General features: G+C 45.9%; 1 protein-coding gene across 1 annotated transcript; it reads left to right on the forward strand.

Annotated features, from left to right (window-relative positions):
* Window positions 1–132: 132 nt before the first annotated feature.
* Window positions 133–26,188, forward strand: MRAS (muscle RAS oncogene homolog; the record flags this gene model as incomplete). The annotated part of the gene is made up of 5 exons (XM_084231470.1): window positions 133–325; window positions 20,640–20,793; window positions 22,125–22,224; window positions 24,890–24,969; window positions 26,089–26,188. 5 exons carry the CDS (start codon window positions 133–135, stop codon window positions 26,186–26,188), a joined length of 627 nt encoding a protein of 208 aa, XP_084087596.1.
* Window positions 26,189–27,091: the final 903 nt, after the last annotated feature.

Genomic DNA, 27,091 nt, shown 5'->3' on the forward strand with positions numbered 1-27,091 from the left:
TATTTTCTGTAATTGGGAGTTTTTGTTACTTGATCTGGAGGAAAACACATGACTATTTTCCCCTACCAGAGAAGAACAAGGCCCCTGCCTCATCCCCATATCTTTTTTCCCCAGGTCTGACCCATCCGAAACATGGCCACCAGTGCCGTCCCCAGTGACAACCTCCCTACATACAAACTTGTAGTGGTGGGTGATGGAGGCGTGGGCAAGAGTGCCCTTACCATCCAGTTCTTCCAGAAGATTTTTGTGCCTGACTACGACCCCACCATTGAAGATTCCTACCTGAAACATACAGAGATTGACAATCAATGGGCCATCCTGGATGGTGAGATGTGCATGGTGGCCCTCCACAGGGTGGGTGTTAGAGTGGAAGGGTTAGGGGGACATGGTCAGGCTTGGGGGAGGGGTATATGGTGCTTTCTTCCACATACTATTATGGGACAGTTGGCATAAGCCTGTGTATGGCTTCCCGGGAGAATTTTGAACAGCTTTAGGGAAACCAAAATGTGTATTCAACAAAAAAAGCCAAGGCCAGGCTCATGCCAACTCAGTAATGTCATGCTTATTTCCTCCTGAGCAGAAGCTCTGATGAGCATTTACAGATGTCTCTAATGAATTTTTAAAAGCAGGGGGATATATTATTTTTTAATAAACATAATCTTCATGGTAATTGTTGAGGGTGGTGTGTGAATCTTTCCTCTGACATTGTTTCTGGTTTAATCTAAGTTGTTCTAGATTAACAGTTTTCAAAATGTGGTAGCTAGGCCAGCCCCACAGCATCACCCAGAACCTGTGAGAACTGCAAGCTCTCAGATGCTTCCGAGTCAGAAGTGCTGAGGGTGGAGCCCAGCGATCTGTGTTTTAACAAACCCTTCAGGTGATGCTGAAGTTAGAGAGCTGATGCTCTAGTTAGATTCATACCGATTATTACTTTATACTATCTCAGTCTTTCAAACAGCTATTAATCATAGAATGTCATTTTAGGAGGGAACTGTAAAAATCAATCCTCTATCTGATATGTGATTTGCAAATATTTTCTTCTAGTCTGTGGCTGGTTTTTCATTCTCTATAAACAGTATCTTTCCAACCTCAGGGTTTTTAATTTTGATGAAATCCAGTTTATCAGTTTGTTGTTTTATGGATTGTGCCTTTGGTGGTCTAGTAAAGCAATCTTTGCCTAACACAATGTTTCAAAGGTTTTCTCCTGTTTCCTTCTAGAAGTTTAATGGTTTGGGGTTTTATATTTAGGTTTATGATCTATGCAGAGTTAATTTTTGTATATAATATGAGGTATGGACAAGGTTCAATCTTTTTGTATATGTATATGCATTTATCCCAGGACTGTTTGTTGAAAAACTCGACCTTTTCCCACTGAATTACATTTATACTTTTGATGAAAATTAGCTGTGTAAATATTGTATTTCTTTGATCTATATTTTTATCTTTACATTACCACTACACTGCCTTGAAGTCAGATACTATTAAAACTCCAACTTTGTTCTTTTCAAAGTTGTTTTGGCTAGTCTAGGTCCTTTGCATTTCTGTATACATTTTAGAATCAGCTAAATTGTTAAATTCTAAATTTTGATTTGGATTGTATTGAACCTATAGATTTATTTGATGAGAATTGACATCAACATCTTAATAATGTTGAGCCTTCCAACCCATGAACACATATGTCTCTACATTTATTTTTCTTTAATTCTCTTGTGAATTATTTTGTATTTTTTGAGTGCATAGGGCCTTTACATCTATTGTCATACTGTACCTATGTCTGTATTATAAATGATATTTTTACTTCAGTTTTAATTATTTGTTTCAAGTATATAAAGATACAATAGAATTTTCTATATTAATCTTATAACCTGCAATCTTGCTAAACTCACTGTGAGTTCTAGTGACTTTTTTGTAGATTCCGTAGGATTTTCTACACAGATGATAATGTCTGTAAGTAAATCCTTTTGCTTTTTCCCTTTTCAACCTGGATGACTTTTATTTCTTTTTCTTGCTTTATTTCACTGAATAAATATATAGATAACCTGTCTTGTTCTTGATCTTAAGGAGAAAGCATTCAGTCTTTCAACATTAAGTATGGTGTTAGCCATTGGTTTTTTTATAAATTCACTTTAGGTTGAGGAAGTTCATTTTATTCCTAGTTTGGTTGGAATTCCATTTTTTCAGGAATGGTTTTTAGGCCTTGTTAAGTGCTTTTTCTGTGTCTACTAACAGAATCATGGTTTTTCTTTTTTAGTTTGTTAATATGATAAATTCTATTGATTACTCTTTCTAATGTTAAACCAATATTGTAGCCCTGGAGTAAACTCCACTTGGTGACATGTATTCTTCTTTTATATTTTGTTGGCATTGACTTGCTAAAATTTTGTATAGAATTTTTGTGGCTATGTTCTTAAGAGATCTTGCTGTGGTTTGCTTGTAATGTCTGCCTTTGCTTGTAATGCTGGCCTTACAGATTGAATTGAGAAGTATGCCATTTTCTTCAATTTCTGGAAGAATTTAAACAAAATTGGTATTATTTCTTTCTTAAATGTTTACTTTGGGCCTCGCTGGTGGCACAGGCGTTTGAGTGCAATGCTGTGAAGCTGTCAGCAGCCTCTGTAGTATGGGTTCAATCCCGGCCGCCACAGAGATACTCACATGCACAGCAGACCTCTCCTGTCTTGCCCGCTACTCCCCTCAGCAGTATATTTCAGTCAGTCTGCCTGTCCTATTCCCTGCTCTGTCTCTGGTGAATACTCTCACCCTCCCGCACATCAGGCCTGTATCCCGGTTCTTGTATAAAAATAAAATCAATCTTTAAAAAAAAGTTTATTTTTTTTTTCCACTTAAGTTTAGTGAAATTCACCTACTGGGACATCTCAGCCTGGAGTATTCCTTGTGGGAATGTTTTTAACTTTAATAGATATAGGACTATTTAGGTTATCCACTTCTTTTTCAGTGAACTTTGCTTGTTTATGTCTTTCAAAAATGTTCAGTTTGTCTAAGTTATCAAATTTATTGGCATGAAGTTGTTAGTTTTACTTCTTTTAGAAGTATAATTTAACATCTGTAGAGTCTGTAGTGATGTTACCATTCTCACTCCTGATATTGGTCATTTGTTTCTTCTCTTTGCCTTATCAGGTTAACTTGAGATTTTTCAATATCATTGATTTTCTCAAAGAACCAGATTTTGAACCCATTGATTTTTTTTTTTTTCATTTGGCTCCATCGATTTCCACTTTTTGTTATTTTCTCTTGTCAGCCTACTTTGGATTTATCTTGCTCTTCTTTTTCTAGTTTCTTGCATACAAGCTGATGTCATTGATTTGAACATTTCTTTTCTAAGATGTTCATTTAGCTGCAGTCTGCAAATATTAAATGTCATGTTTTCATTTTCATTTGGTTTAAAATACTTTTTGATTTCCCTTTTGATTTCTTCTTTGACCCCTTGGTTATTTAGAAGTATATGATTTAGTTTCCAAATATTTAGGAATTTTCCAGAGATCTTGCTTTCTATTTTCATTTCATTTTGTCAGAGAACATACAGTATATTATGTGAGTTCTTTAAAACTTATCAAGGCTTGTTTTGTGGCCCAGGATATATTCTGTCTTGGTAGATGTTCCATGCACACAAATAAAGAACATGTATTCTGCTGTTGTGGGGTGGAGAGTTCAATGAATGCCAATTAAATTGAGTTGGTGGATAGTGTTGTCTAGGCCTTCTATTGTGGTGATGACTGTTGTTCTTTCCATTTTGTGGGTGGAGAAAATAGCACAGAGAGATTCCTATAGCTAGCAATGGTCTTAACTTCGCTTTGTCTACTATGTTCTCTCTGATTGCCTGGAAAAATCCCCTTCCAGCTCCCACAGCTGATCCCTGTGCCTCTGGAAATGGGAATTGGAATCCAGGAATAAGGGAGTGGGACTTGCCCGGATGATCGGGATCTACAGGCACTCATCTGCCCCTCCAACTCCCCACCCGAAGTCCTTCAGAGAGTTGGGTGCTTGTTCTGATCTGAATTTCAGATCAGAGATTCGTTAGCTTCCTCAGAAGCCTTCTGTTTTCCACACTGGGGATCTCATAGGCGTCCCACTTACATACACACCTGTTTCTTATTTTCTTTCAAGGGGCCTCATTGCCCTTGTTCTCTAAGAACCTAAGAGCTAGGAGGAGACAGCTGACCTGACAGGGGCCAGTGACCAGACTGCATTATCTGCAAACTGCTCTGCCTTCTTCCCCTCAAAGGTTGGGGACCTTCATCTCACCTTCCGTTGTTAAGGCCCACCTCTGGTAACATCTCTTCACCATCTGGTCCCCACCACTCCGTTGTGGGTTTCCATCAGTTCCTCCATCTCTGACTCTCAGGACCTTCTTATGGTCTCTGGCTTTGGATCCCCACCTTTCAGCCTTGTGACTTACTCATCCCAGTTCTCATGCTGCATAAATCAGGAAGACCCAAGCCTTATGCAGAGTCCTGGAGCTTTGTATTTGTTTTGGTTTGTTTTTTATTGTGGTAAAATATATATAACATAAATTTTATCATCTTAACATTTTAAGTGTACAGCCTTGGGGTATTAAGTCCATTGTCCTTGTTTGGCAACCCCCAACACCACCCATTTCCATAACTTATTCTCCTTCTCCAATTGAAATTCTACACTATTAAACACTAACTCTCCTTTTCCCCTCTCATGCAGCCTCTGCTACCACTATTCTTTTTTCCAATTCTATGAATTGACTACTCTGTGTATCTCATGTAAGTGGGGTCATGCAATATCTGGCCTTTTTTGACTGGTTTATCTAACTTAGCACCATGTCATCAAAGTTCATGCATGTGGTAACATATGTCAGAATTTCCTTCCTTTTTAAGACTGAATAATGTTCTAATATATATATTATATTATATATATTATATATAATGTATACACACACACACATTTGCTTACCTGTTCATTCAGTGATGGACGTTTGGGTTATTTCCACCTCACTATTGTGTACAATGCGGCTGTGCACAGGTATCCACACATCTGTGCTGGTCCCTGCTTTCTGTTGTTTTATATTAGAGTTCTGTGCCTATTTTTTCTGTGAGGTTGAGGCTGAAGGCTTCTGAACTCCTAACTTTACATCAGAGGAAATGGCTGTACAGATGGAGAAATAACTTACGTAGCAACAGACCTAACTAGAGGCAGAACCAGGCCAAGGGTTTCTTGACTGTGCCAGGCACATCACCCATTCTATCATGCTGCCTCCTACTCTGACACAGGCCTTGGGCATACAGGGAAGGATGTTGAGCAAATCTTCTGCCCACTGACAAGTAGGGGCAGGTATTTCTGGGTCTTCCCATTATATGGCTGCCAGCCACACCCTCTGCCCAACCAACCTGTGGAATCTTGCTACTTTCTTCCATCAATAAAGAACAGTCTCTGGATACTCCTTCCCACTTAGGGGCTCTTGGGCCTGGCTTTGCAGCCACTCCATCCCCATCTTTCCCCAGCAAGAGCTTAGTATTTGCAAAGAACGAAAAGCCCTGGCTCTTCTCTGCACCCTCAGAAGCTGGGACATTTCCACCCTGGCTTCTGCCCAAACCTCAGACACAAGTGCTGTTGTATTCTCAGAGGGGCCTGGACCTGACTTCCCCCTGAACACTTGAATCCACATTCTTTCTAGGGAGGGGGAGGAGATGAGGACATTGGAAGGGCAGCAAGAAGGAAAGGAACATTTATTGAGAGCCTTTTTTTCTAAGCTAGGGGCTTTACTTGATAGACATCTATGCTCAGCAGCCCTTAGGCTAACTTCAGAGCAGTCACTTCCCTGTGGCCCCCAACTAAGAGTGGGTTACAGACAGAACTGGCTGATCCTTGTATGCATCTCCCCTTTTTTATGCTGGAAGTAATGTGGGAGGAAGTTCCCTCTTTTCCTTTATTAAAAAAAAAAAAAAATGACCACTAGTCTGAGATGATGAAATCCAGCCCTGCAGGCCTCTGCCTGACCCTTTCTCCTGGTTCCATCAGCCATCCCTGCTTGAATGCTTCCAGTAACACAGAGCTCCCTGAACACCAAGGCACCTGGTCCTGTGCTTGCCGCTAGAAAGCCCTTCATTACACTAAGGCCAGATCTGCCTCCCAAGCCCTCTTTTGCTGTTGCTCCTTCTGCCCTCATAACAATGTTAGCAGTTTCTGTTCACCAGACCTTGCTTGAAGGCTAGACTCCATGCTAAGGGTCTTATAGGGATTTTGTTTTATTTCATCCTTCTAACATTTCTGCTAAGCTGAGATTAGTGTCTTCATTTACAGGTGAGCACAGCTGCTCTTCATCTTTAGCTGGTATGTACCAGCACTACCCTACTAGTTGATAAAATGGTATCATTTTAGATAAAACTGCTGCCCAATGTTCCTGAAGGCCTTTCCCCACTGAGCCCTGCTACAATACCTGTCCAGCAGTCCTTGGACAGGTCAGTCCTGAAGTCTCAGAGAGGAGATGTACTGTGTCCGAGGTCACTCAGTTGATCAGAGCCCTATTGTGTCTGACCCCAAAGTCAGAGCTCTTAATTTTGCTCTGTGCTCACAAGCCAGCTTGGGAACTGAGGGACTCTGCCTAGAGTCCTAGTGGCCTAGAGTCAGCTCAGCAAGGCAGAGTGATGAAGGTGTGCTTGCAATGTGCACCCTCACCCTTCAAAGTCCCAGCACAGCCTGGGGTCCTTCCAAGCTCATCAACACTCAAACTCCAGGTGGTTTGCCTCTTACATGGCTGACAGTCAGGTCCTGTACTCCTGGATTTGATTTTGGGTTTGCCCTGATTTCAGAAGGTCACATTGATTGGAATTTCAGAAATCATGTGCTTGGTTTGGGCTGAGTGCATCCATCTGGCCAATGTGAGTTGGGCACTCACGTGTCTGCCCTGGTGTTTGGTGACGTGTGATGCTGCCAGCTCTGGGCTCCAGTGAGCCCCTGCTTGTTGCTATACCCAAGTCTGAGTGCCTGGGAGCTTCTCTTTTCCTTGGGTATACACAGCCTCTGGACCCGACCTTGTATCTCATCTATGGGGTCTGCATTGCCAGTAGAATATACCCTCACAGTCATTGCAAAGAATAAATGAAACAATACAGATTGTAAACCACTTGAGGAAAAAGATCGCGTCTTTGTCCATCATTGGATCACTGGTCAGCTGGCCACGATTTTACTCAGCACACACTATTAGGTGCTAAATCTTGCTTGTTGGGTAAGTGAAGAAATACAGTACCTGTGAGGGTTGGCACACAGTAAGCCTTGGTCAATGCAATAGTTGCTGTGATTGTTGTAATATGATTCTGATTACTATTTATGAGGGTGACTCAGTGCTTTCATGAGTAAACCCCATCACATGTGCAAATGAGAGGCCACCAACCATCTGCCAGTGTCTGGGGACTTCTATGAGTGAGGCTTGAACTTCTGACTTGGAGTTACCTCCTCTCCAGTGATGATGCGGACTGGCCCCACGAATCCTGTGTATTTGGGTATGTTCACTAATTTACTCAGCAAACACTTCGGGGTACCTGCTAGGTGCTGGCTCTTTTTCAAGTCCTGAGGATTTAATAGCTGGGAGAGACAAGCCCCTGCTCTCATGGTGCTACATTAGAATGGGGGAGACAGAGTGTGAATAAACATGTATTATTAATGTGCTATATGTTATAAGTGCTCTGAAGGAGAATAAGGCAAGGTAAAGGAAATAGAAGTGAGAAAAGAGTTGTTCTCTTACATAGGCTGGTCAGGGAAGACCTTCCTGACAAAGTGATGTTGGAGTAGAAACCTGAGGAGAAAGCTGGGCCTATATACTTGAGGGCAGACACCTCAGAAAAAGTTCAAAGAAAAGGTCCTGAGGCCTCTTGGGGCAGAGCTGGGAGGCTGGGTGCAGAGCGAGTGAGTGGAAGCATAATAGCAGAGAGATAGCTGCAAGCACTGGTCTCACAGGCCCAAGGAACTGTGAAGCCATTAGAGAGTTTTGAACAGAGGAAGAACATGGTCTGATTGATGTTTTAGGAGACTCACTGTGGCTATGGTGTGGAGAACAGACCAAAGGGGAGCCAGGGAAGCTAGTTAAGAGGTTCCTGGTGGTAGACAAGATCACTGCAGAAGCAGGAGGTGAGTTCAATTCTGGATGTATTTTGAATATTTCTATTATTTCTGTTTCATTATTTGCAAGTTTTATTTTTATTTATTTATTTATTTTTTATACAAGCACTGGGTACAGTCAGAAGCACGGGAGGGTGTGAGAATTCACCAGAGCCAGAGCGGGGAGCAGAACAGGTAGACTGACGAAGTACACTGCTGAGGGGAGCAGCAGGTGCAGCAGGAGAGGTCTGCGCTCCATGTGGGACCCTCACCGGTGGCCGGGGATCGAACCGGCACTGCAGAGGCTGCAGGCAGCTTTGCAGCCCAGCGCTCAACTGCTGTACCACTGGGGAGGACCTCAATTCTGGATGTATTTTATTTTGAAGGAGGAAAAAACAGGATTTGTTGCTGAAGTGAGTGTATGGGTGGCATTAGTAGAATAGAGTTTATCAAGACTAGGAAGACTGGTAAAAAGTAGATTTGGGGAGGAAATCAGGAGTCTAATTTTGAACATGTTAAATCTGAGATGCCTCTCACACTTTCAAATAGAAGTCAAACTGGCAGCAGGATGTCTGAGTCTGGAGTTGAGGGAGATGTGTGAGCTGGAGATGGAAATGTGGCAGTCGACGTGAAGGCATGAAGTGGGAGATCATCAAGGAAGCAGATGTCTCAGGGCTAAGCTTGGGAACTCAGTAAGGATTAGAGAATGAGGAGATGAGGGGACAGAGTAGGACCAGACACTGTGTTAAGAGGAGACTGAGAGGGTGACGTCCTAAGGCCACTGAAGAATGCTTTTCAGAAAGAAGGGAGCCATCAGTTGCATCAAGTGATCCACTGGAGTGCGACTGTCAGCCACTCTGGATTTAATGTCATTGGTAAGTTGACAAGATCAGTTGTGGCAGAAGGGCCAGGAATGAAGGTCTGATTAGGGTGCGTTCCAGAGAGGGTGCAGGAGCGGAAGAGCAGGCAGTGAGAATAGACAGCCAAGGAGTGTGGCAGTAAAGAGGAATGGAGAAATGGGCGATAGCTGGAAGGAAATGTGGACTCAACAGGTTGGTTTCTAACATTTGTTTCTTGGTTTTATTGTTTTTTTTAAGTTGAGAGAAATTATCATGTTTACATACTGATGGAAATGAATCATCCAGAGAAAAGGATGATGCAGGAGAGCAAGGGGACAACCATAGCGGTGGTGCCCTTGCATGGGTGACAGGGGACAGGTTCCAGTGCTCAGCTGAAGAGATGGTCTTGGGTAGAAGCAGGATCAGGCCTTCCTTCTTTGGAGAGGGTGGTGGCACATGTGTTTGATATAGTGTTTTTATTGAGATATATTTGCAAGTGGAAATCACCTCCTCTAAAGTATGTAGTGCAGTGATGTACAGCACACACCCAGAGTAGTGCAGTCACAAATTGATTGATTAAAAAACCAGCAATCACTGCAGTCACCACTATGTAAATCCTCAACATTCTCATCACCTCCCCCCTAAAAATCTCATACCCATTAGCACTTACTCCTCATCCTCCCTGAGCCCCAGTGCTGGAAACCACGAATCTACTTTCCATCTGTACTGATTTGCCTATTCTAAGCATTTCATATAAATGGAATCATCTAGGATATGGCCTTTAAGACTGGCTTTTTCACTTAATAGTGTTTCACGTGTTACAGCTTGTGTCCAAATTTCATTCCCTTTTTTTTTTAAATATTTATTTATTTATGTTAATAAGAACTGGGGTACAGGCCAGAGGTGTGGGGGGTGAGAGGATTTAACAGAGACAGAGAGGGGAACAAAATAGGCAGATTGGCTGAAATACACTGCTGAGGGGAGCAGCGGGCAAGTCAGGAGAGGTCTGCTGTGCCAAGTGGGTCAGCTCCTAGGCCAACTGGGGATTGAACTCATGCTACAGAGGCTGCGGATAGCTTCACAGTTCTGTGCTGTGCTTAACACCTTGCACCACCAGGGAGGCCCTCATTCCCTTTTATGTGTGAATAATATTCTAGAGTATGTGTTTTGCGACCATCCCAGGCTGGGTAGGTTGGTCTTCAGTTCAGGCAGGTTGAAAGAGAACCTTGGAGCCCCTGGCATCATCCCCGCAGGTGAGGGGAAACAAGCCAGCAGGGAGACAGCAACTTGCACCCCCCTGCAAATCCCTGTACGCTCTTTCCTCTGGTAGCCATTGTCCACTGCTCTCCACCACATGGTCCGCCACTGCACTTACATGCTCAGACTCTCAGCTCAGGTGTGCCCACCTCTGCCATCAGGCACACGTATAAGACCACAGGTGTCGATCATAGATGCTAACGGGGGGGATCCTGATGGCTATACCATGCTTTGTCCTTTCATGCCAATGGACCTTTGGGTCATTTCCACTTGGGGGCTACTATGAATCATGCTGCTATAAACATTTGTTTCTGTGGGGACAGATGTTTTCACTTCCCTTGAGGATGTGCATGTATCTATGTACACAAACACACACACAACTAGGAGTGGAATTACTGGGTCACATGGTAACTCGGTTTAACTCGGTTTTGAGTAACTTTCAAACTGTTTTCCAAGGTGGCTACACTGTTTTCCCTTCTCACCAGCAGTGCTGCCATGGTCTCCCAGGTGGGGGTATTTGGGTGGAAGCTTGTGGAGTTTAGCTCCTGCTTAAGCAATACCGTGGGGGATGGGAGTGACTCCACGGGGATGGAGGATAGGTTTTGAATCGCTGGGTACTCCAGAGACCCTCAAAGTTGGTGCTTGGAACTTTAAATGGAACCCAGGCAGCACTGCTGTGAGTTTACTCCCTGTAGTGGCAAGCCTGCAGGCAGGCAAGACAGAGGGGCTGGGAGGCTCCTGAGGCAAATGAGCCTCCCAGCCCCCAATGAATCTTTACTTTTTCTCTGGGCTCTCTCTGGCATTCTCTCATGGTCCCGCTTCTTCTGTAGTCACGCATCCTCTTGTAGCTGTCCTTCCGTAGCAGTCCTCTGTCTCTGAATGATGCTGCCCTTAAAGCCCTGACCCCTAGGCTCATGCAAACTTGTACTTGTTCATGCTCCTGGTGTCCATACTCAGGTACGTGTGCCCTGTGCTCACACTCCCAAGCGCCTCCTGCATTAGCACGATCAAGGCCACAGGTAATAGCCACAGAGGCTAGTGGTGCAAAAAAAGCCCTTTTAATTCACTTACCCTATACTCCCCAACACATGAGGCTACCCCGGTGTGTGTGGAAGCAGAAGGTGTGCGATAACAAGGTGGGGCTGGGTGTAGGCAGCATAGCCAACAGGACTTTATCATCCATCTCTGCAAACATCGGGGTCAGGCCTCTGTCCCTACCTTTCCTTTTAGACCTACTTGTCTTCACCAGCTTTGGGGGACAGTGCTGCTGGCTCCCCACTCAAAGACAGGTGTCAGCAGCAGAGTCAGGCTCTGAGCAGACAGGCCTCAGTTGAAACTGTACCTCTACTGTGTGTTAGCACTGTGGACCTCATAACATCAGTTCCTTGCCCTGCCTCAGTTTCCACTTGTGAAATGTTGGCCTCCAGAGTGGTTGTGAGGTGGAAATGGGGTTGTCAACCAATGTTTTGCCTTTCTGTTCCTCTCTATTTTCTCGTCTCTCCCTGCCTGGTCCTGGGCCCCTGGTTGCACAGCTGAGACCCCTCCTGCTCTTTCCCTCTTTCTTTCCTCAGAGCAACATGGGGGTGGGGGGGTTGCTCCTAAGAATCCCACAAAACCAAGGGCCAGGGCCTCCCTGGTGGCTCAGCGGTTGAGCACTGGGTTGCGAAGCTGCCCGAGGCCTCTGCGGCACCGATTCGATCCCCGGCTGCTCCCCGGCCACTGGAGGAGGGTCCCACATGGCGCGCAGACCTCTCCTGCCGCCCGCTGCTCCCCTCAGCAGTGTCCTTCGGTCCTTCTGCCTGCTCTGCTCCCCGCTCTGGCTCTGGTGAATTCTCTCACCCTCCTGCGCTTCTGACTGTACCCAGTGCTTGTATAAACAAAACAAAACAAAACAAACAAACAAATAAATAAATAAAAACATGCCTCTATTAAAAAAAAAAAAAAAACACCGAGGGCCAGTTCCCTAAAGACATGTACCTACAGATCTGCAATTTGTCCACCAACTCAGGGAACTCATGGGCCTCATGAAAACATGTCCCAGGCCCTCCTCACCCTTCCCCCAGTGGCAGCACTGTGGCCTCCAGAAAAACATCCCCTGGGGCTGGTGGCCAGCACTGCTCCCCCCTTGTCCTGAAGTCAGCTTGCTGTGAGGTTGGAGCCGCTGCCAGAATAATCTCCCATTGCCAGGAGCCGACTGGCACCTGCCAAGGGATTTTAGCTTCCTCCCACCTAGAGAGTCTCTAGTGGCCTGACTTTCCATGCCCTGCCAGCACTTCCGAGAAGAAAGCAGCCCCTTTTCTGGGAACAGTGCATGGTCGATGCACCCAGTCCTTCTGCCTGGCACCCAGCCACTGCACACACACCCTTACCCAGAAAGGGAAGCACAAGGTAAAACAGAAGGAACCCTTATCTTGAGTGGTACTCAGCCAGGTGGCATGATTTTAGCTAAGTCTTCTCCAAGGAAGGGTACAGATCCCCTGGCTGCCTCCCCAATTGTGCATGGCCACCTGCACCTCCGAGGCAGTGTCTGGAGTGAGAGGTGCAGACAGCACAATCCTCGGAGGCATAGTATCTCTAGGAATTAGCACTTCTATTGTTTCATAGTTCGGAACCCTTACTTCACCCTGAAGGATGCTTTCTAAAAGTTAAAAAATTCCATTTTCTGTGATTTCCCCTAATGCTGGCATGGACTGTTTAAACACAATAACTGCATTTCCTACCACATGTACATGATTTGTCAAGTCGCTTGCAAATATTTTTTGAACCCTCATTGAGTTCTGATGCTAGAGGGCACCCGTGCAAAATGAAAGCCAGGCTCTCACCCCAAGACTCCATCCCTGAAGGTAGCTAAGCCAGGCCAAGAGGCTCACGCTTGGAGAAACTGATGTCAGAAGGCTCAGGATGGAGGGTAGAGACTGGGTCCCTGGGAGAGGGGGTGAATTGCAGCCATGCTGGGGGCGATGGGGAGAAGGCATTCTAGTTGGAGGCTGTGGCTTGAACAAAGGCTCAGAATAGAGACATGGCCTAGCTAGCTAGTTCAGGGTGGCCAGAACTAGAGAAAAGACTGGGCAGATTGGGGCAGTTGGCTTTGGTGGGGTGGGTCAAAGTACCCTCTTTCCCAGCTTAAGAACTTGAGCCCATCTGATCCCTCTAACTCTGGTGACCTCAGGCTCTTCATGTGTGCTTACAGGGGGGTAATATCTCCTCCGCAAGGCTTCCCTAGGGATGTGTGTGTGGGTGGGTGTGTGCACATACAGCCTCTGGCTCAGTACGTGCTGCTGTGGAACACAGTGGGTGGGTCTACCTTGGCCGAAGAGCTTAGACTATACCCTGGGCTGTGGGCCAATGTCAGAGCCCCCAGTCTCTATGCCAGGGTTTTCCTCCCTCTGGAAGCCCTAGAGGAGGAGATGAGGAGGAGAAAAGCTTAGTGGGGACTCAGGCTGGTGTCTCCTCCACTGCTGGCTGTCTTTGACTCAGGAGGTCTCTTACTTTTCCTGCCTTTCAGGTGTGGAAAAGCATAGCTGCCTGTTATCTCCAGCTTCTCCCAGGAAGTCTTGGAGGCAGAGCTGCTGACAAGGTGCCTGTGCCTGGGCATTTTCAGGTGTATGTTTGTGGCCAGAGGGCTGGACCCCCTAACTAGACTGAGCTAGGCTCAGCCTGCACGTTCTTATCCTTAGTTGCACCTGCCTTCCCAGGGGCCAGGATTTGGAATTTCTCAGGTGCCCTCTACTCTATTTTCTCCTGGCCCTCTCCATGACCATTCTCTGTGTTCTGTGTCTCCAGTCATTCTCTTGCTCCATCTTAACCACCTGCCTTTGCTGATGCCCTGGTTTCCTCTGCCCAGACCCTCTTCCTCACTTCACAGGCTTCCCTGCCTCTAATCCCCTCCCTCGTTGGCTGCTGAACACCGGCCTCTCTCCCCACTCTGAGCTTTCACTAGCTCCCCAGTGCCCATAGAATTTAGATGTTTTAGTTCGGGATCCATGGTCCCCAGTTCCTGGTGTCCCTGTCTCAATTTCTCTGGCCTGTTTCCCATTACTGGCCTTTCACCCTGGTAGACTACCACCTCACTGTTCTCTTCTTTCCAGTCTCCTGGCCCCTGCGCATGCTGTTCCTCTGCCTGGAAGGCCTTTCCCGGGGTCCTCTCTTTTTATATAAAATTCTATTCTTCCTTCAAGGCAGGGCAAGTATTATTCTTTGAACCCTGCCATTAGCCCTCCAGTCTGAAGAGACCCCCACTTCTCTCTATCGCCAATAGTTTGTATCACTTTCTGTCCCACATTGTTATTTGTCTATAAATGTCAGCCCAACTAGCCTCTAAGTTCCTTGCTAGCAAGAAGTGTCCTATTCTTTAACTTTTTTTGAACTCATAGTTCTTCTATTCTTTTTTTAATTTTATTTTTATATTCCCCATACAATTGCAACCCCCTTTCCCCGCCCCCCGCCCCATAGAGTGTCTCTGGTTCATGGTTGTTTGTTGATTTTGATATTTTCTTTCTTATAGTTATTCTTTTCCTGGTCCCTTATTTAGGTTTTCTAGATTCCTGCTATGAGTGACACCATCCGGTATTTTTCTTTTTCTTTCTGGCTTATTTCGCTGTTCTTTAATCACCTCCAAAGTACCAAGGGGAGTGGGTGGGACAGGGTAGGTACTCAGAAGATAACTGGCAAATGGCTGAATGACAGCATCTCCTATTTCCCCACATGCAGGCTGCATCTGTCCCCCAGAGGTGCTAGACCTGGCATCACCACACACGCCTGCCCCACCCCTGTCCAGTTTATTAGGCATCTGAAAATAAGCTGGAAAGTTCCTATGTTTTCCATGCTCTGGAACAATTTGTGGGTTACAGGAATAGCTTTTTTGTGGGTAGGTTTTTTTTGTCTGCAATTTCGTCTGCAAATTATTGGCCTATTCAGGTTTCATAGATTTTCTTGAGCCAATTTGTTTGTTCATTTATAGTTGCTTAAATCATCCATTTCATTGAGAATTGAAAATTTATTGCTATAAAACCATAGTTTTTCTTGTAATTAAACATGTTTCTATATCCATATTCATAGGCCTTTTCTCATTCCAAATGCTTGTTGTTTTTTTTTTTCTCCCATAAGAATTGCGTAAGGGTGTTGTTTATTTTTTTTTTAAATTGGTTCTCTCAAAGAATCAGCTCTTGGGGCCTCCCCGGTGGCACAGCGGTTGAGTGCTGGGTTGCGAAGCTGCCCACAGCCTCTGCAGTGCCAGTTCGATCCCCTGCTGCTCCCCGGCCACTGGAGGAGGGTCCCACATGGCGCGCAGACCTCTCCTGCCGCCCGCTGCTCCCCTCAGCAGTGTCCTTCGGTCCTTCTGCCTGCTCTGCTCCCCGCTCTGGCTCTGGTGAATTCTCTCACCCTCCCGTGCTTCTGACTGTACCCAGTGTTTGTATGTATAAATAAATAAATAAATCTTTAAAAAAAAAAAAAAGAATCAGCTCTTGATTTTTAGATACCAGCTACTTTATCCTTCTGTTTTCTTAGTTTCTATGTTTATTGGTAATCTTTCTTTGGTCTTATTTTATTTTTCCTAGCATCTTGATTTAAATGACTGGTTAATTTTCAGTCTTTCTTGTTTATTGAAGTGTATTTAAAGCTATAATTTTCCTCTAAGTACTACTTTGGCCTCAAACCAAAGGTTTTATTACTGTTCATTGTCAGTCAGTCCTAAATTGTAATTTCTGCTTTGCTTTTCTTTTTAACTAGGGAGTTATAGAACAGTATAGCTTTCTAAATTTTCAAGTGGGTAGTTTCTTTTATACTCATGTTTCTGTTAATTTTGTGATCTTATTGCATTATAGGCAAAAGAGGGTTCATCTGCTTTCTATTTTCTGTAATTTGCTGAAATTTTTATTTATGGTTTGATGTATAGCCATTTTTGGTGACTGTTTTATATGTCTTTGAAAATACTTATTTTCTTAGTGTAAAGTCTGTTCTCCCTCTCAGATTAAAATTTTAAATTGTATTTTTTAATGATGGTCATTACAGGTGCTTGCTTAATTCTCCCAGAGTGATTATGGAATTTGTTAATTCCTACTGTTTTTAAAAATCAGATTTTTTATACATATTTTTTTTTGGCAGCATTCTCAGATGCTTATGATTCTTCACTGCATGGTGCTTATACTTTTTCCCATTGTAAATACCCTGTTTTGTCCTGTTTGATGTATTCACCTTGAATTCTGTTTTGTGGATGCACGTTGCTGGTGTATTCATTTTATTCTTCCATTTTCCATCCTTTCTGTGTCATTTTGTTTTATGTATGTCTTTTGTAGTAGCAGAATTTGAGTGTCTGCTATAAATAGGTGCATTTATTTTATTTCTATTGTCAATAGATTTATTTCTACCATCTTATTTCATGTCCATTTTTAAAACTTTCTTGTTATTTATTTTGTGTTTGTCTTTCATTGGATTGGTCCTATTGATTAAAAAGCTTTGGGATTTATTTCTATTTCAGTGATTATTCTATATACATAAGTATATATAATTTTATTTTTCTATCAGGAATTTGTATGTAATCAACATTTTTAACCTCTTCCCAAATGAGGCAAGAATTGTAATAGTTACTTTTCCCCAGCCTCTACCTTCACATGTGATCATCATGGATTTATCATTGAATAAATCTCTATGGGTTATCATAAGTTATCATTCATTCTCTTTAAATTGTGTAACAATGTTTATTTAACTGTAACTCTTATTTTTGCTATTTGGTTTTCATACCATTTACCTTTCTCTTTTATGGACCTATATTTTTACTTTGCTATATTTTCAAGGAATTTTCTAAGAATGCATAGGTAATAAAATTTCTAAGACCCTGAATGTCTGAAATGGCTGTTTGTCCTTTCCAGAGGGCCTGTTTTGATTTTCAACTCCCTATTGTGCTTTTTTTTTTTTTTTAATAGAGGCATGTTTTATTTATTTATTTTATTTGTTTGTTTTGTTTTTACATGCACTGGGTACAGTCAGAAGCGCGGGAGGGTGAGAGAATTCACCAGAGCCAGAGTGGGGAGCAGAGCAGGCAGAAGGACCGAAGTACACTGCTGAGGGGAGCAGCGGGCGGCAGGAGAGGTCTGCGCGCCATGTGGGACCCTCCTCCAGTGGCCGGGGATCGAATCGGTGCCGGGGATCGAATCGGTGCCGCAGAGGCCTCGGGCAGCTTCGCAACCCAGCGCTCAACCGCTGCGCCACCAGGGAGGCCCCTCCCTATTGTGCTTTTAAAAATTATTCTGAATGCTTATAATTTGAAATATCTTAGATATCTAGTTTTTGTTTTGGGTAATAGACACACTCAAAATCTGTGACTATATTATTTACAATATTACCTTAATGTTTGCTGTTCCATTAAGGCCTTCCCATCCCCAGCCAAATCCATGCCATTTTATCCATTTTGTTGATTGCAGTTTTGATTAGGATTTATTTAGGGGGAAAAAAAAAGGCTTTACCCCCCTCAGGTGAAGCTACAATCTTCCTGCCCCTCCCTCCCTGGGAAATAATGAGGAAGTTGCTTTTGTCCCTCATGGTCCTCAGCTGGAGATTAAGTTTTCTTAGCCCTTTCATTTTATGTCCAGATACAATAATTCTAGGATGTCAGAACGAGAAAGACCTGAAGGTTCTAGAGCCGTGCCTCTCATTTCACACAGGAGGAGACTGAGGCCCTGGGGAATAGCCAGCAGCTGCTCCTGTGTTTGCCATGCCTTGCCCCTTGACATGCTGAGTAGCTTGGGGGGATGTGCAGGGATGACAAGCCATATGGACAAGATCACTCTCTCAGGCACTGTCTAAGGTACCTGCCCAGGAAAAGTAAGGCCAGCGCGGACGCGCATGCTACGGCTTTCCTTGCCACCCCCCACACTGAACAGCTCTCACGTCTGTACCTCCCACCCCCTCCTCAATTCCTTGCTTAAGTCTCTGAATGCCTTCTTGAAGTTCTTTCCAACATAGGCATCTGAGACATTCTGAAGCCTGTGTCTGGGTTGCAAAGCTCCCCACAGCCTCTGCAGCACTGGTTGGATCCCCGGCCACCAGGCGAGGGTCCCACATGGCGCGCAGACCTCTCCTGCCGCCCGCTGCTCCTCTCAGCAGTGTACTTCATCATTTTGCCCTCTCTGCTCTCCCTTCTGACTCTGGTGAATTCTCTCACCCTCCCGCGCTTCTGACTGTACCCAGTGCTTGTATAAATAAATAAATAAATAAATAAATAAAATCTTTAAAAAAAAAAAAAAACCTGAGCCCCCAAAACCTTGGCTTTCAGCCAGATTTGTCTATCTCTCTATACCATTCATTTGACTTAGCCCCAAATAGCCATTGTCCTCCGCACCATTCTCTCTCATCTCTCACTGGCCCGTATTTCCCTCCAGTGCTGTTTTAGCAAGTAGCCTGAATCTGGTCACTTCTCACAGCACACCCCTCCCCCAGCACCCACCTTTGATCCAACCTTCTGCCTTGTCTTGCCTGGGTTATTGCACTTAACTCCTAACTTAGCTGCTTTGCTTCCACTCTTGGTCTTCCCAGCAACCAGAGTAAAATTTTCAAATGTCCTCCAGATCATGTCACTCTTGGCCAAACTCCCCAGTGACCCACCCTTGTCTTACCCAGTGCAGAACCCTCCCCACCCCCTGTGACCTATCCCTGCCTCCTCCCCATCTTCCACTCCCATGTCAGTCTGCTCCCCCAGGGCCTGAGGCCAGCCCGCCACACCATCACTATGTTCCCTCTGCCTGGCATGTTCTTCCCCTCTGCCACATGGCAGTCTCCCTCATCACTTAGTCACTGCTTAAATATCTCCTGAGATATAACTTCCTTCCCTATCCAAAATGATGCTTCTCACCATGAACTGGCTATATTATTCTTCATAGCACATACTCATATTATCATATTATCCATATATTTGTTTACCTGTCTGTATCTTAGGTCATAAGTCACAGGAAAGCAAGGATGTTGGCTCTTTTACCACATATCCATAAGCCTAGAACACTGCCTCACCAGCCAGCCCTCAAATATTTCTTAAATGAATGAATAAACAAAATTGGAGAGACTTCACATTCATTTATTCATTCAACTACTCTTCAAAGACTGTTTATACCAGGCCCCAAGCACATAGATGATTCATTCAGACAAGGTCCCCACTTCTGGGGCTGACAGTCCAGCTGGGGCCCAACTAAAGGGGCAGCAAAAAGGGTGTGCTAAAGATTTTGTGGGGGTGGCAGAACCCTGGGGCCTCCGCCAGCAAAACACTGTGGGTGGGTCAGCTCTCCAAGCAGGGGTGGCAGGGAGAAGGGGTGGTTGGGGGGAAGGAGTTCCTTGCCCAGGTCAGAGACAATGCCCCAAGTTCACAGCAGATGCTCCTGGGCCGGCACAGCTCTGAGGACTTTAGCATACTGACTTAAAACAACCTTGAAACAACCTCTTCCCCATTTATGGCAGCTTAGAAAAGTGAGCTTACCTAGGGTGACATTCTGGGAATGATGAGCCAAACTCAGCCCAGTGGTCTGACTCCCAAATCTGCCCTACCACCTCCAGGGAGAGGGAAAGGTGGGTCTGGTGGGAGAGCAGAGTGGGCCGGGAAAGTGGGGAGAGGCCAGGCAGTGAGAAGGGGCTTGCTAGCCACTGACCAGTTCAGGCTTCATTTCCCTTGTAGGACTTCTACAGGGGCCCCAAGGCGTCGGGCTTTACCTAAATGGAGACCACCCCCCCCCACCAAGCTGTGACTGTATCCTCTAAAACAGGGGTGAGCATTTTGTCTCAGCAGGAAGGAAGCCAAATGAGTAGGTTTCAGGGGACTGTGGCGTGGGGGTAGTGAGAGTCAGTGGTTGGGTTAGGGGAAGAACTTTGCCGTACCATCTTCTCCTAGTCTCCCTTGCTTCCCCTTCCACCATCCCTGTAATAGCTCTCTCCTGGAGGAAAGTGACCCTGGCTCTTGAGGACCACTCCTTCCCCATGATTTCTGTGGTGTCTGTCCACACAGGGGCTAAGGACCCTCCTGACGGGGATGGCCTTCTCAGGGCTTCCCATACAGGACCTGGGATTTTCCTCCCTAGGGCCGCCAGGGAGAGGATTGTTTCTGTTTTACAGAGACGGAGATGGGAACTCAGCGTCAATTACCTCCCCAAAAATTCATTGCAAGGGCTGCAGCAGGATCCAAGCTCAGTCTGGGGACTCCCCCAGGGGGAATTATATTGCAAATGAATCACTGGCTACGAGGCTTTTTTGTGGACTGAGAATTAAGACCCAGGTGTGTCATAGGTTGGAATCCATGTGTTCCCAAATGAATCAGTTAGAGCCTCCCACTTTGAGGTGTCCGAGGCCCCACTGAAACCGTGGCGCCCAGCCCTGGGAGCTAGTGCAGCCTTGGGGGCGATAGTAGCTGCAGCATGGGGTCTGCAGGTCACAGGGGCTCCAAGGTAGATGGTGACAGCCCCTGGTGGCCTCATCCCATCCCAGTTCTAGATACTGCTGGGCAGGAGGAGTTCAGCGCCATGCGGGAACAGTACATGCGCACGGGGGACGGCTTCCTCATTGTCTACTCGGTTACGGACAAGGCCAGCTTCGAGCATGTGGACCGCTTCCATCAACTCATCCTGCGCGTCAAGGACAGGTGAGGACAGCTGGGGGCACCTCCTGGTTCAGAGCAGGCTGAGTCTCAGTCTCTCTCTCTCTCTCCCTCAGGTTTTCAGGTGAAAACTAAGGCACAGACAAACTGAAGTTAGACTGTGGCTCCTCCAACATCTGCCCTAGTAATTTCTACTGGCCAAATTGCTTACAGGACCTCCAGGGGTCCACTCTCCCTCCGCACCCATGCTCATAAAGTGTCCCCATTGACAAATCAGGGAATCATAAGTAACATCTCTGCTATTCAGCTCCAAGTTAACCAAATTTTATTACATTTAAAGGAAAAGTGAATTTTTCTCTCTAGTATACTTTACAATTAGTTAATTCAGTGTTGACATTGAGATTCATAAGCCCCTAATTAAAGGTTCATTTTTTTATTTTTTATTTTTCACATTATATAAGTGGTTAGATCATTTGGAGTCTGTTTTAAGCCTAACTGGTCTTTTCAGTTAATTGGATCTTAAAGAGGCAATGTTAAGAAAGTAAAAGGATAACCTAATAGGAAAACAGCATGCTTTGAAGAAATCTCAGTAAATCAGAGAAATCAGTTAACACTTATTCTAAAGGCAGTGTTAATAACATTACCAGATAAAGGGATGCACAACTCACACACACACACACACACACAAAGCTGAAGAGATAAATGTGGGTCAAGCCACTGACTCTAGCAATCTCAAAAGAAAAATGGCTTAGATGTGGGAAAATATCCAACCTTCTTGCTAATCAACTAAATACAGCTGTCAAATTATACGCTTAATGAAAATACTCAATTCTGCTATCATGCTTCAGGACTGACATTTTGTTCACTTTTGAACGCCAATATGCACACATGTGGGTGGGCTCTTGAAGGCAGACATGCCTCTTGATCCCACCTTCCTCTCCTGTGGGCCATTCTGATTGACAGCTACCATTTATTGAGTGCCAGCTGTGTGCCCTCCCCTGGCCCTGCTGCTCCTCAGGCATCAATGCTGATGGCCATGGCAGCCCTGCATGGTTGGTAATTAGGGTGTCAGGGGATGGGAAGAAGCAGGTCTGGGAACCCAATCCCTGGCCCAGCAGCCCACCAATGCCCTCACTGACAATGCTAGGCAAGGGGCTTCCAAGGAGAACTCCTGCTCACCTGCAACAAGCCTATGGCTTTACATCCAGACAGCCAGCTGGCCCACTGCTGGCCCCTTCCTGGAGAGAAGGGGCTCTTAAGTCAGCCAGGCTGACTGCAGAGGCACCGTGGCCTGTGCTATGCCTGACATAAAGCTGCACCTCATTAACCAGGTGTGGAGGACAGCGAAACCTCATGAACTGTTTCTTTATTTCTAGGGAGTCTTTCCCGATGATCCTTGTGGCTAACAAGGTGGATTTGATGCATTTGAGGAAAATCACCAGGGAGCAAGGAAAGGAAATGGCAACCAAACACAATGTAGGTTTGTGTGGGGACGGGGGGAGTGTTTGTAGGGAAGGGCTGGGGAACCAGGGGGTATATAATAGTTGATGCCCCATCACCCCTGCAATCTCAGTCTATGGAGTGGAAGAACCCGGATCTCCCAGGTAGTGGGCTAGATTCACAGAGAGGCCTGGTGGAGCTTATGAGATCTCCTATGAAACAAGATGATAGACTAGGGGGCTCTGCTGGGGAAACCCGGTTCCTTCACTGCGGTCTGCAAGCCAGGGCCTTCAGGGCATCTCCTGCTCCCTATCCCAATTACTGGGCCATGCATAGTGGCTTTTGTCTCTGCCTCTGAGCCAGCCATTGTCTTCAGAATCACTGGGACTGCTGCTGTTCACAGAGCCCGGCTCTGTGCTGCGTTGTGCTGGAAGCATTTACTCCTCACCACATACGGAGGTCACTAATTATTCCCGTCTTACAAGTGGTCAAACTGAGGTTTGTCCAGGCCACAAAGTGATATATCAGTTATGTTGTTTTCAGTTCCCCTTCACCCTCTGGATGGTGCTGGGTGGGTTCCATGGGCTTCTTCCCACTGCTCCCCCACATTGACCCGGCCTATGCATCTGACCTCACTAGTCCATTATGACATCCACCCTGCCTACTGGGTGGGCCCAGCTCTGTGAGTAGAGGAGGGGGCTCACTTCAAGTGACTTCTCTGCCTTCTATGTTCACTCACATATTCATCCCAAAGTCTTAGGTCCTGGGAGACAACCCCTTGCCTCGTGCTGCTCACTTCCAGTGACGGGAGACAGGGAACAAATAAAGCAAGTTAGAGTGTGTCTGTCAGAAGGTGACGTGTGCAATGAAAAAATGTACCTCACGGGAAGGGAGGGGAGATCCCTTTCCAAAAAGAGTGGTCAGGGAAAGCCTTTCTGGAAAGGGTTCCTGTCAGCAAGGACTTGTAGGAAGTAAGGGAATAATCAGTGTGAAGGTCCTGGGTCAGAATTTGAGGTAATGGTGGAGCAGAAGTAGGAGAGGTGAATAGCAACAGGTGGGGTCACTAATGCAGTTTAACCACTTGTGGACTTTTACTCAGAACAAGAGGGGACACTGTTGCAGGGTTTTGAGTGAGGAGTGACCTGCCCTGACTCATGGCTGAACACTCTCTCGCAGCCAATGTAGACAATGGGGGAACAAGGGGTTCGGCTGGGAATGCTGCAGGAAGCCAGGTGCAGGTTGAGGTAAACCTTCTCCTGGACATCCTAGGGAAGGGCTCTGGCCTAGCCTCACAGGGTCTGTGGGACTGTCAGAGGTGACTGCTGCACCTGGAAGAGGTGCCCAAGCTGACCCAGCACCCCCACCTGTGTGTGGGAGGCCTGGCAGGGAGTAGAACTTGAACCTGGTTCAAATCTTGATTCTCTGCGGGTCACTGTGTGGCCAGACAGCCCACAGCCACCACAGTGGAACAACCTACAACAGAACAACCTCCTTTGATAGCATTTTCCTCTCTTGTGATCAGAGGCTCAAATATTTGTTAAATGTTTCAGTCCCTTGTGCTTTGCCCTTTGTGGTGTTGTCAATGGCAAGATCTCTGCTTGAAGCCACAGTGTGATTATCTGATGTCTCACAATGAGAATTGATGGAAGACACTGACTTAATTATGTGTCCTGGGCAATGGTTTGCAACATGCCCCTCTAAAATAACAACGTACCCTATAACCCATCCCCCTATGCATTTAAAAGTGTCAATCATTTTAATGTTCTGCCCTGTGCTTTTCCAAGTTATTAAAACAAAATAATTGGTGACATGCTATGAAAAATGAAGTTGTTCAGTCTAATCACAATTGGCTTATAACCCCGTCTCATCTAGGGAGTTCTATTGTGGGTGGTATGAACCCCACACTCTCTAGTCATCAGGGAGAGGGGCTAGCCCTTTCTGCCTTAGTGGGGTCTCTGTTTAGGAGACTATGCTCAGGGCTGTCCCAATGTCATGGAGCCTTTGTTCTCCCTATTGCTAGCCCGAAGCTTGGTGTGGACATGGCCTCACACCCCGTCCTACTGCCCGGTCTTTTAGCTGGGCGGTAACTCCTCAGCATTACAAGTGCAGACACAAGCCTTCCCTAAACAAGCTGAGGTCCTGGGCCTGCAGAAGATGAATTAGATGCTGGGCTGGGCAGGCTTGGTAGCAGTGGAGGGCATGGACTGGCCAGGGGTAGAGGGCCCTGCCCATGGCTCAGCCTAGCCTCAGCCTCCCCCACCCTGCTCCCCCCAATCCTAGAGTCCCCACTGGGGTATGCAAAGCGGGACAGAGCCTCCCCCAACCAAAGGCAGAAAAATAAGCCTCAGAAAGAAAAATGAACAAACTCAGAACATGTTTTAATTTGATGGTTTAGTTTGATAAATGGAATAGTCTTTCGTCTTTAAGTATATAAAAAGATCACTTTTTATTCTATTTTTAGAGGGCTGTTAAATATCTCAGTGGCTAGAGAACAAGAGGAATTGCAAAAGCTGTTTGTTAAACTTTCCAACCTTAGAGAGGGAGAAGCTGCCAAAGAGACTTGAGGTTGTTGGATCCCAGCCTTCTGTGGGGGGTGTTCAAGCCACATGGTTCTCAGAACCTACAGAGAACATACATTCTTAGGGAATAGGGCTTCACGGACCTCAGGGCCCCTCTTAGCAACTTAAACTTTGTCTTGCAGATTCCGTACATAGAAACCAGTGCCAAGGACCCACCTCTCAATGTCGACAAAGCCTTTCACGACCTGGTTAGAGTAATTAGGTGAGTGATGCACACCTCCCTGCGCACAGGGCCATCTCCTGTGACAGACACCAGGACAGCCAGAGGAACGCATTTCCCCGCTCCAAGGCCAAGACTGGGCGACTCTGGGCCTGTCTTTGGATTTCGCCATTTCTTTCCCTGCTGCCAGCCTGAGACCCCTCCCACCACCTTTGGGTGAAGTGCCTGCCTGAGGCGCCAGCTCTGGCCTCCCCTGCTGCTCAGGCCCCCCTATCCTACCCTTCTAACACAGAGGCTGTCAGCGCAGTGAAAAGCAGGTCCTTTCTCTATCCTGATATCAGAGCATGCTTTGACACTTCCCCTGAACAGCTGACATTCTACTCCCAGGCTCAAGTTTGAGAGGTGCTCATTGTGTCTCCTTCCCAGACCACACACACTGTCAGTCTCTAAACTTTATGAGAAATCCTAATAACAGTTTCTTGTACATTCCTTTGCACACTCAGGGCCCAAACCTTAATTGCCCCTAGCTTTGATGTCTGAAACAGCCTCCTGGCTAGTTCCCTGGCAACCAGCTGTCCCATTTCCAAAATCTTCAACACACAGAACATCCTAAATGATGGTTCTCAAAAACCATGCATTTAGGATGTTGCCTTATGCCGGTGAACTCTCACGCTGTCGTTTAGTATGAAATCACATGACAACTCTGGTGGGGTCCTTCCTGACCCATCACCCCCAGCCTCCCAGGAACACATGCACACACGCCGAACGGTCTCACCTCTTCATCATTCCCAGCATGGACTGTGTTATTGCAGCCGTCATCTTATGTTTAGCTAGCAATCCTGCACCCCTGAAATGATTTTCTTGTGGCTATTTTGCCTCCACTGGGATATGCTACCAGGAAGTGGTCGTGTCTTGGTTATGGACCTGTGGTTCCCAGGGCAGGCTTTAGACATAGGAAAAATTAACAGGAAATATGTAAAAGGCTTTTGTACACAGTTAACCTGTCACTGTATTTAAAATATGCAAACCAGAAACAGAGGTCAGCACTTTGTAACCCATAATGTAGCATATGATTTCAATAAATGCAGCCGCAGCATGGTGTCAGAGGGACAGGAGGAGCAAAACCCTTGCTGACTAGGTTTTTCTTCATTGTCTCCAAAGGCAACAGATTCCGGAAAAAAGCCAGAAGAAGAAGAAGAAGACCAAATGGCGGGGAGACCGAGCCACTGGTACCCACAAACTGCAGTGTGTGATTTTGTGACAAGCCTGAAGCTCTGGGCGCAGTGATTGTGAACTGGCCAGTCCTTGGGCCCCCTCTACTGCCTAACCGCACTGAAAACCATTTCTAACCATGACCCCTGGCCCGAGGACTTGGCATAGGAAGGGGGAAAGGGAGGGCGGGCATGGGGGAGAGGGGTCTGCCTTGGCCCAGAGGGCACCAGCTTTCCCGCTTCTCACAGGACGAGGAAGTGACGGGTAAACTGAAGCAGCATCCAGGCCCCTGGTGTTGATTCCACTTGGTTCCTCCCTCTCGGGGTGGCTGCGTGGTTTCTTTGAACTACTTAGTATTTTGGTTTGTTGTGGAATTGCTGATCCACGTACCCAAAGTACAAAATAAGCCATGAACAAGTCCCACTTCCCAACCCCCAGTCCACAGTGTCTGAGCTTGGGTGTCTTTTGTAGGTTTTTAAATTATTTTAGTGGTTACTATTTTATTAAAGGGGTCTGTGCCCACTACCTGGTGAAGGTTCGAGTCTTCAGCAGACCTCTCAGTAATGTGTCTGGAATATTGTTGTTTTAACTGAGATCTCCCTGCAGTGCCAAAACTCAGCTCCGTCTGAAAGTGCAGTGACTAAGAGGTGAGGTTAGTAGGACCTGTATGTAGCTGGAGACTCAAGAGAAACAGGCCGTAGTCCTGGCCTGACAGCTGGAGAGAGGAGAGGAGGTATGTCTGCCCAAAGGCATTTACTATGGCTGAGGACGCAGAGATTAGGAAACAGAATTTTATTTTGCCAAGGGGAGAAGCTGGTATAAGAATGTCACTTCTGATAGGGCTTTTCTGGAAATGTTTAAGTAAGCTGATTGATTGCAGAAGAGTTCATTTGTCAGACAGCATGGGTTAAGTTTGGTGTTCTTCCTGGCCACGCAAAAGGCTTTTTCAGAT

This window comes from Talpa europaea, assembly GCF_964194135.1.
Source record: "Talpa europaea genome assembly, chromosome: 4".
NCBI classification, from domain to species: domain Eukaryota; kingdom Metazoa; phylum Chordata; class Mammalia; order Eulipotyphla; family Talpidae; genus Talpa; species Talpa europaea.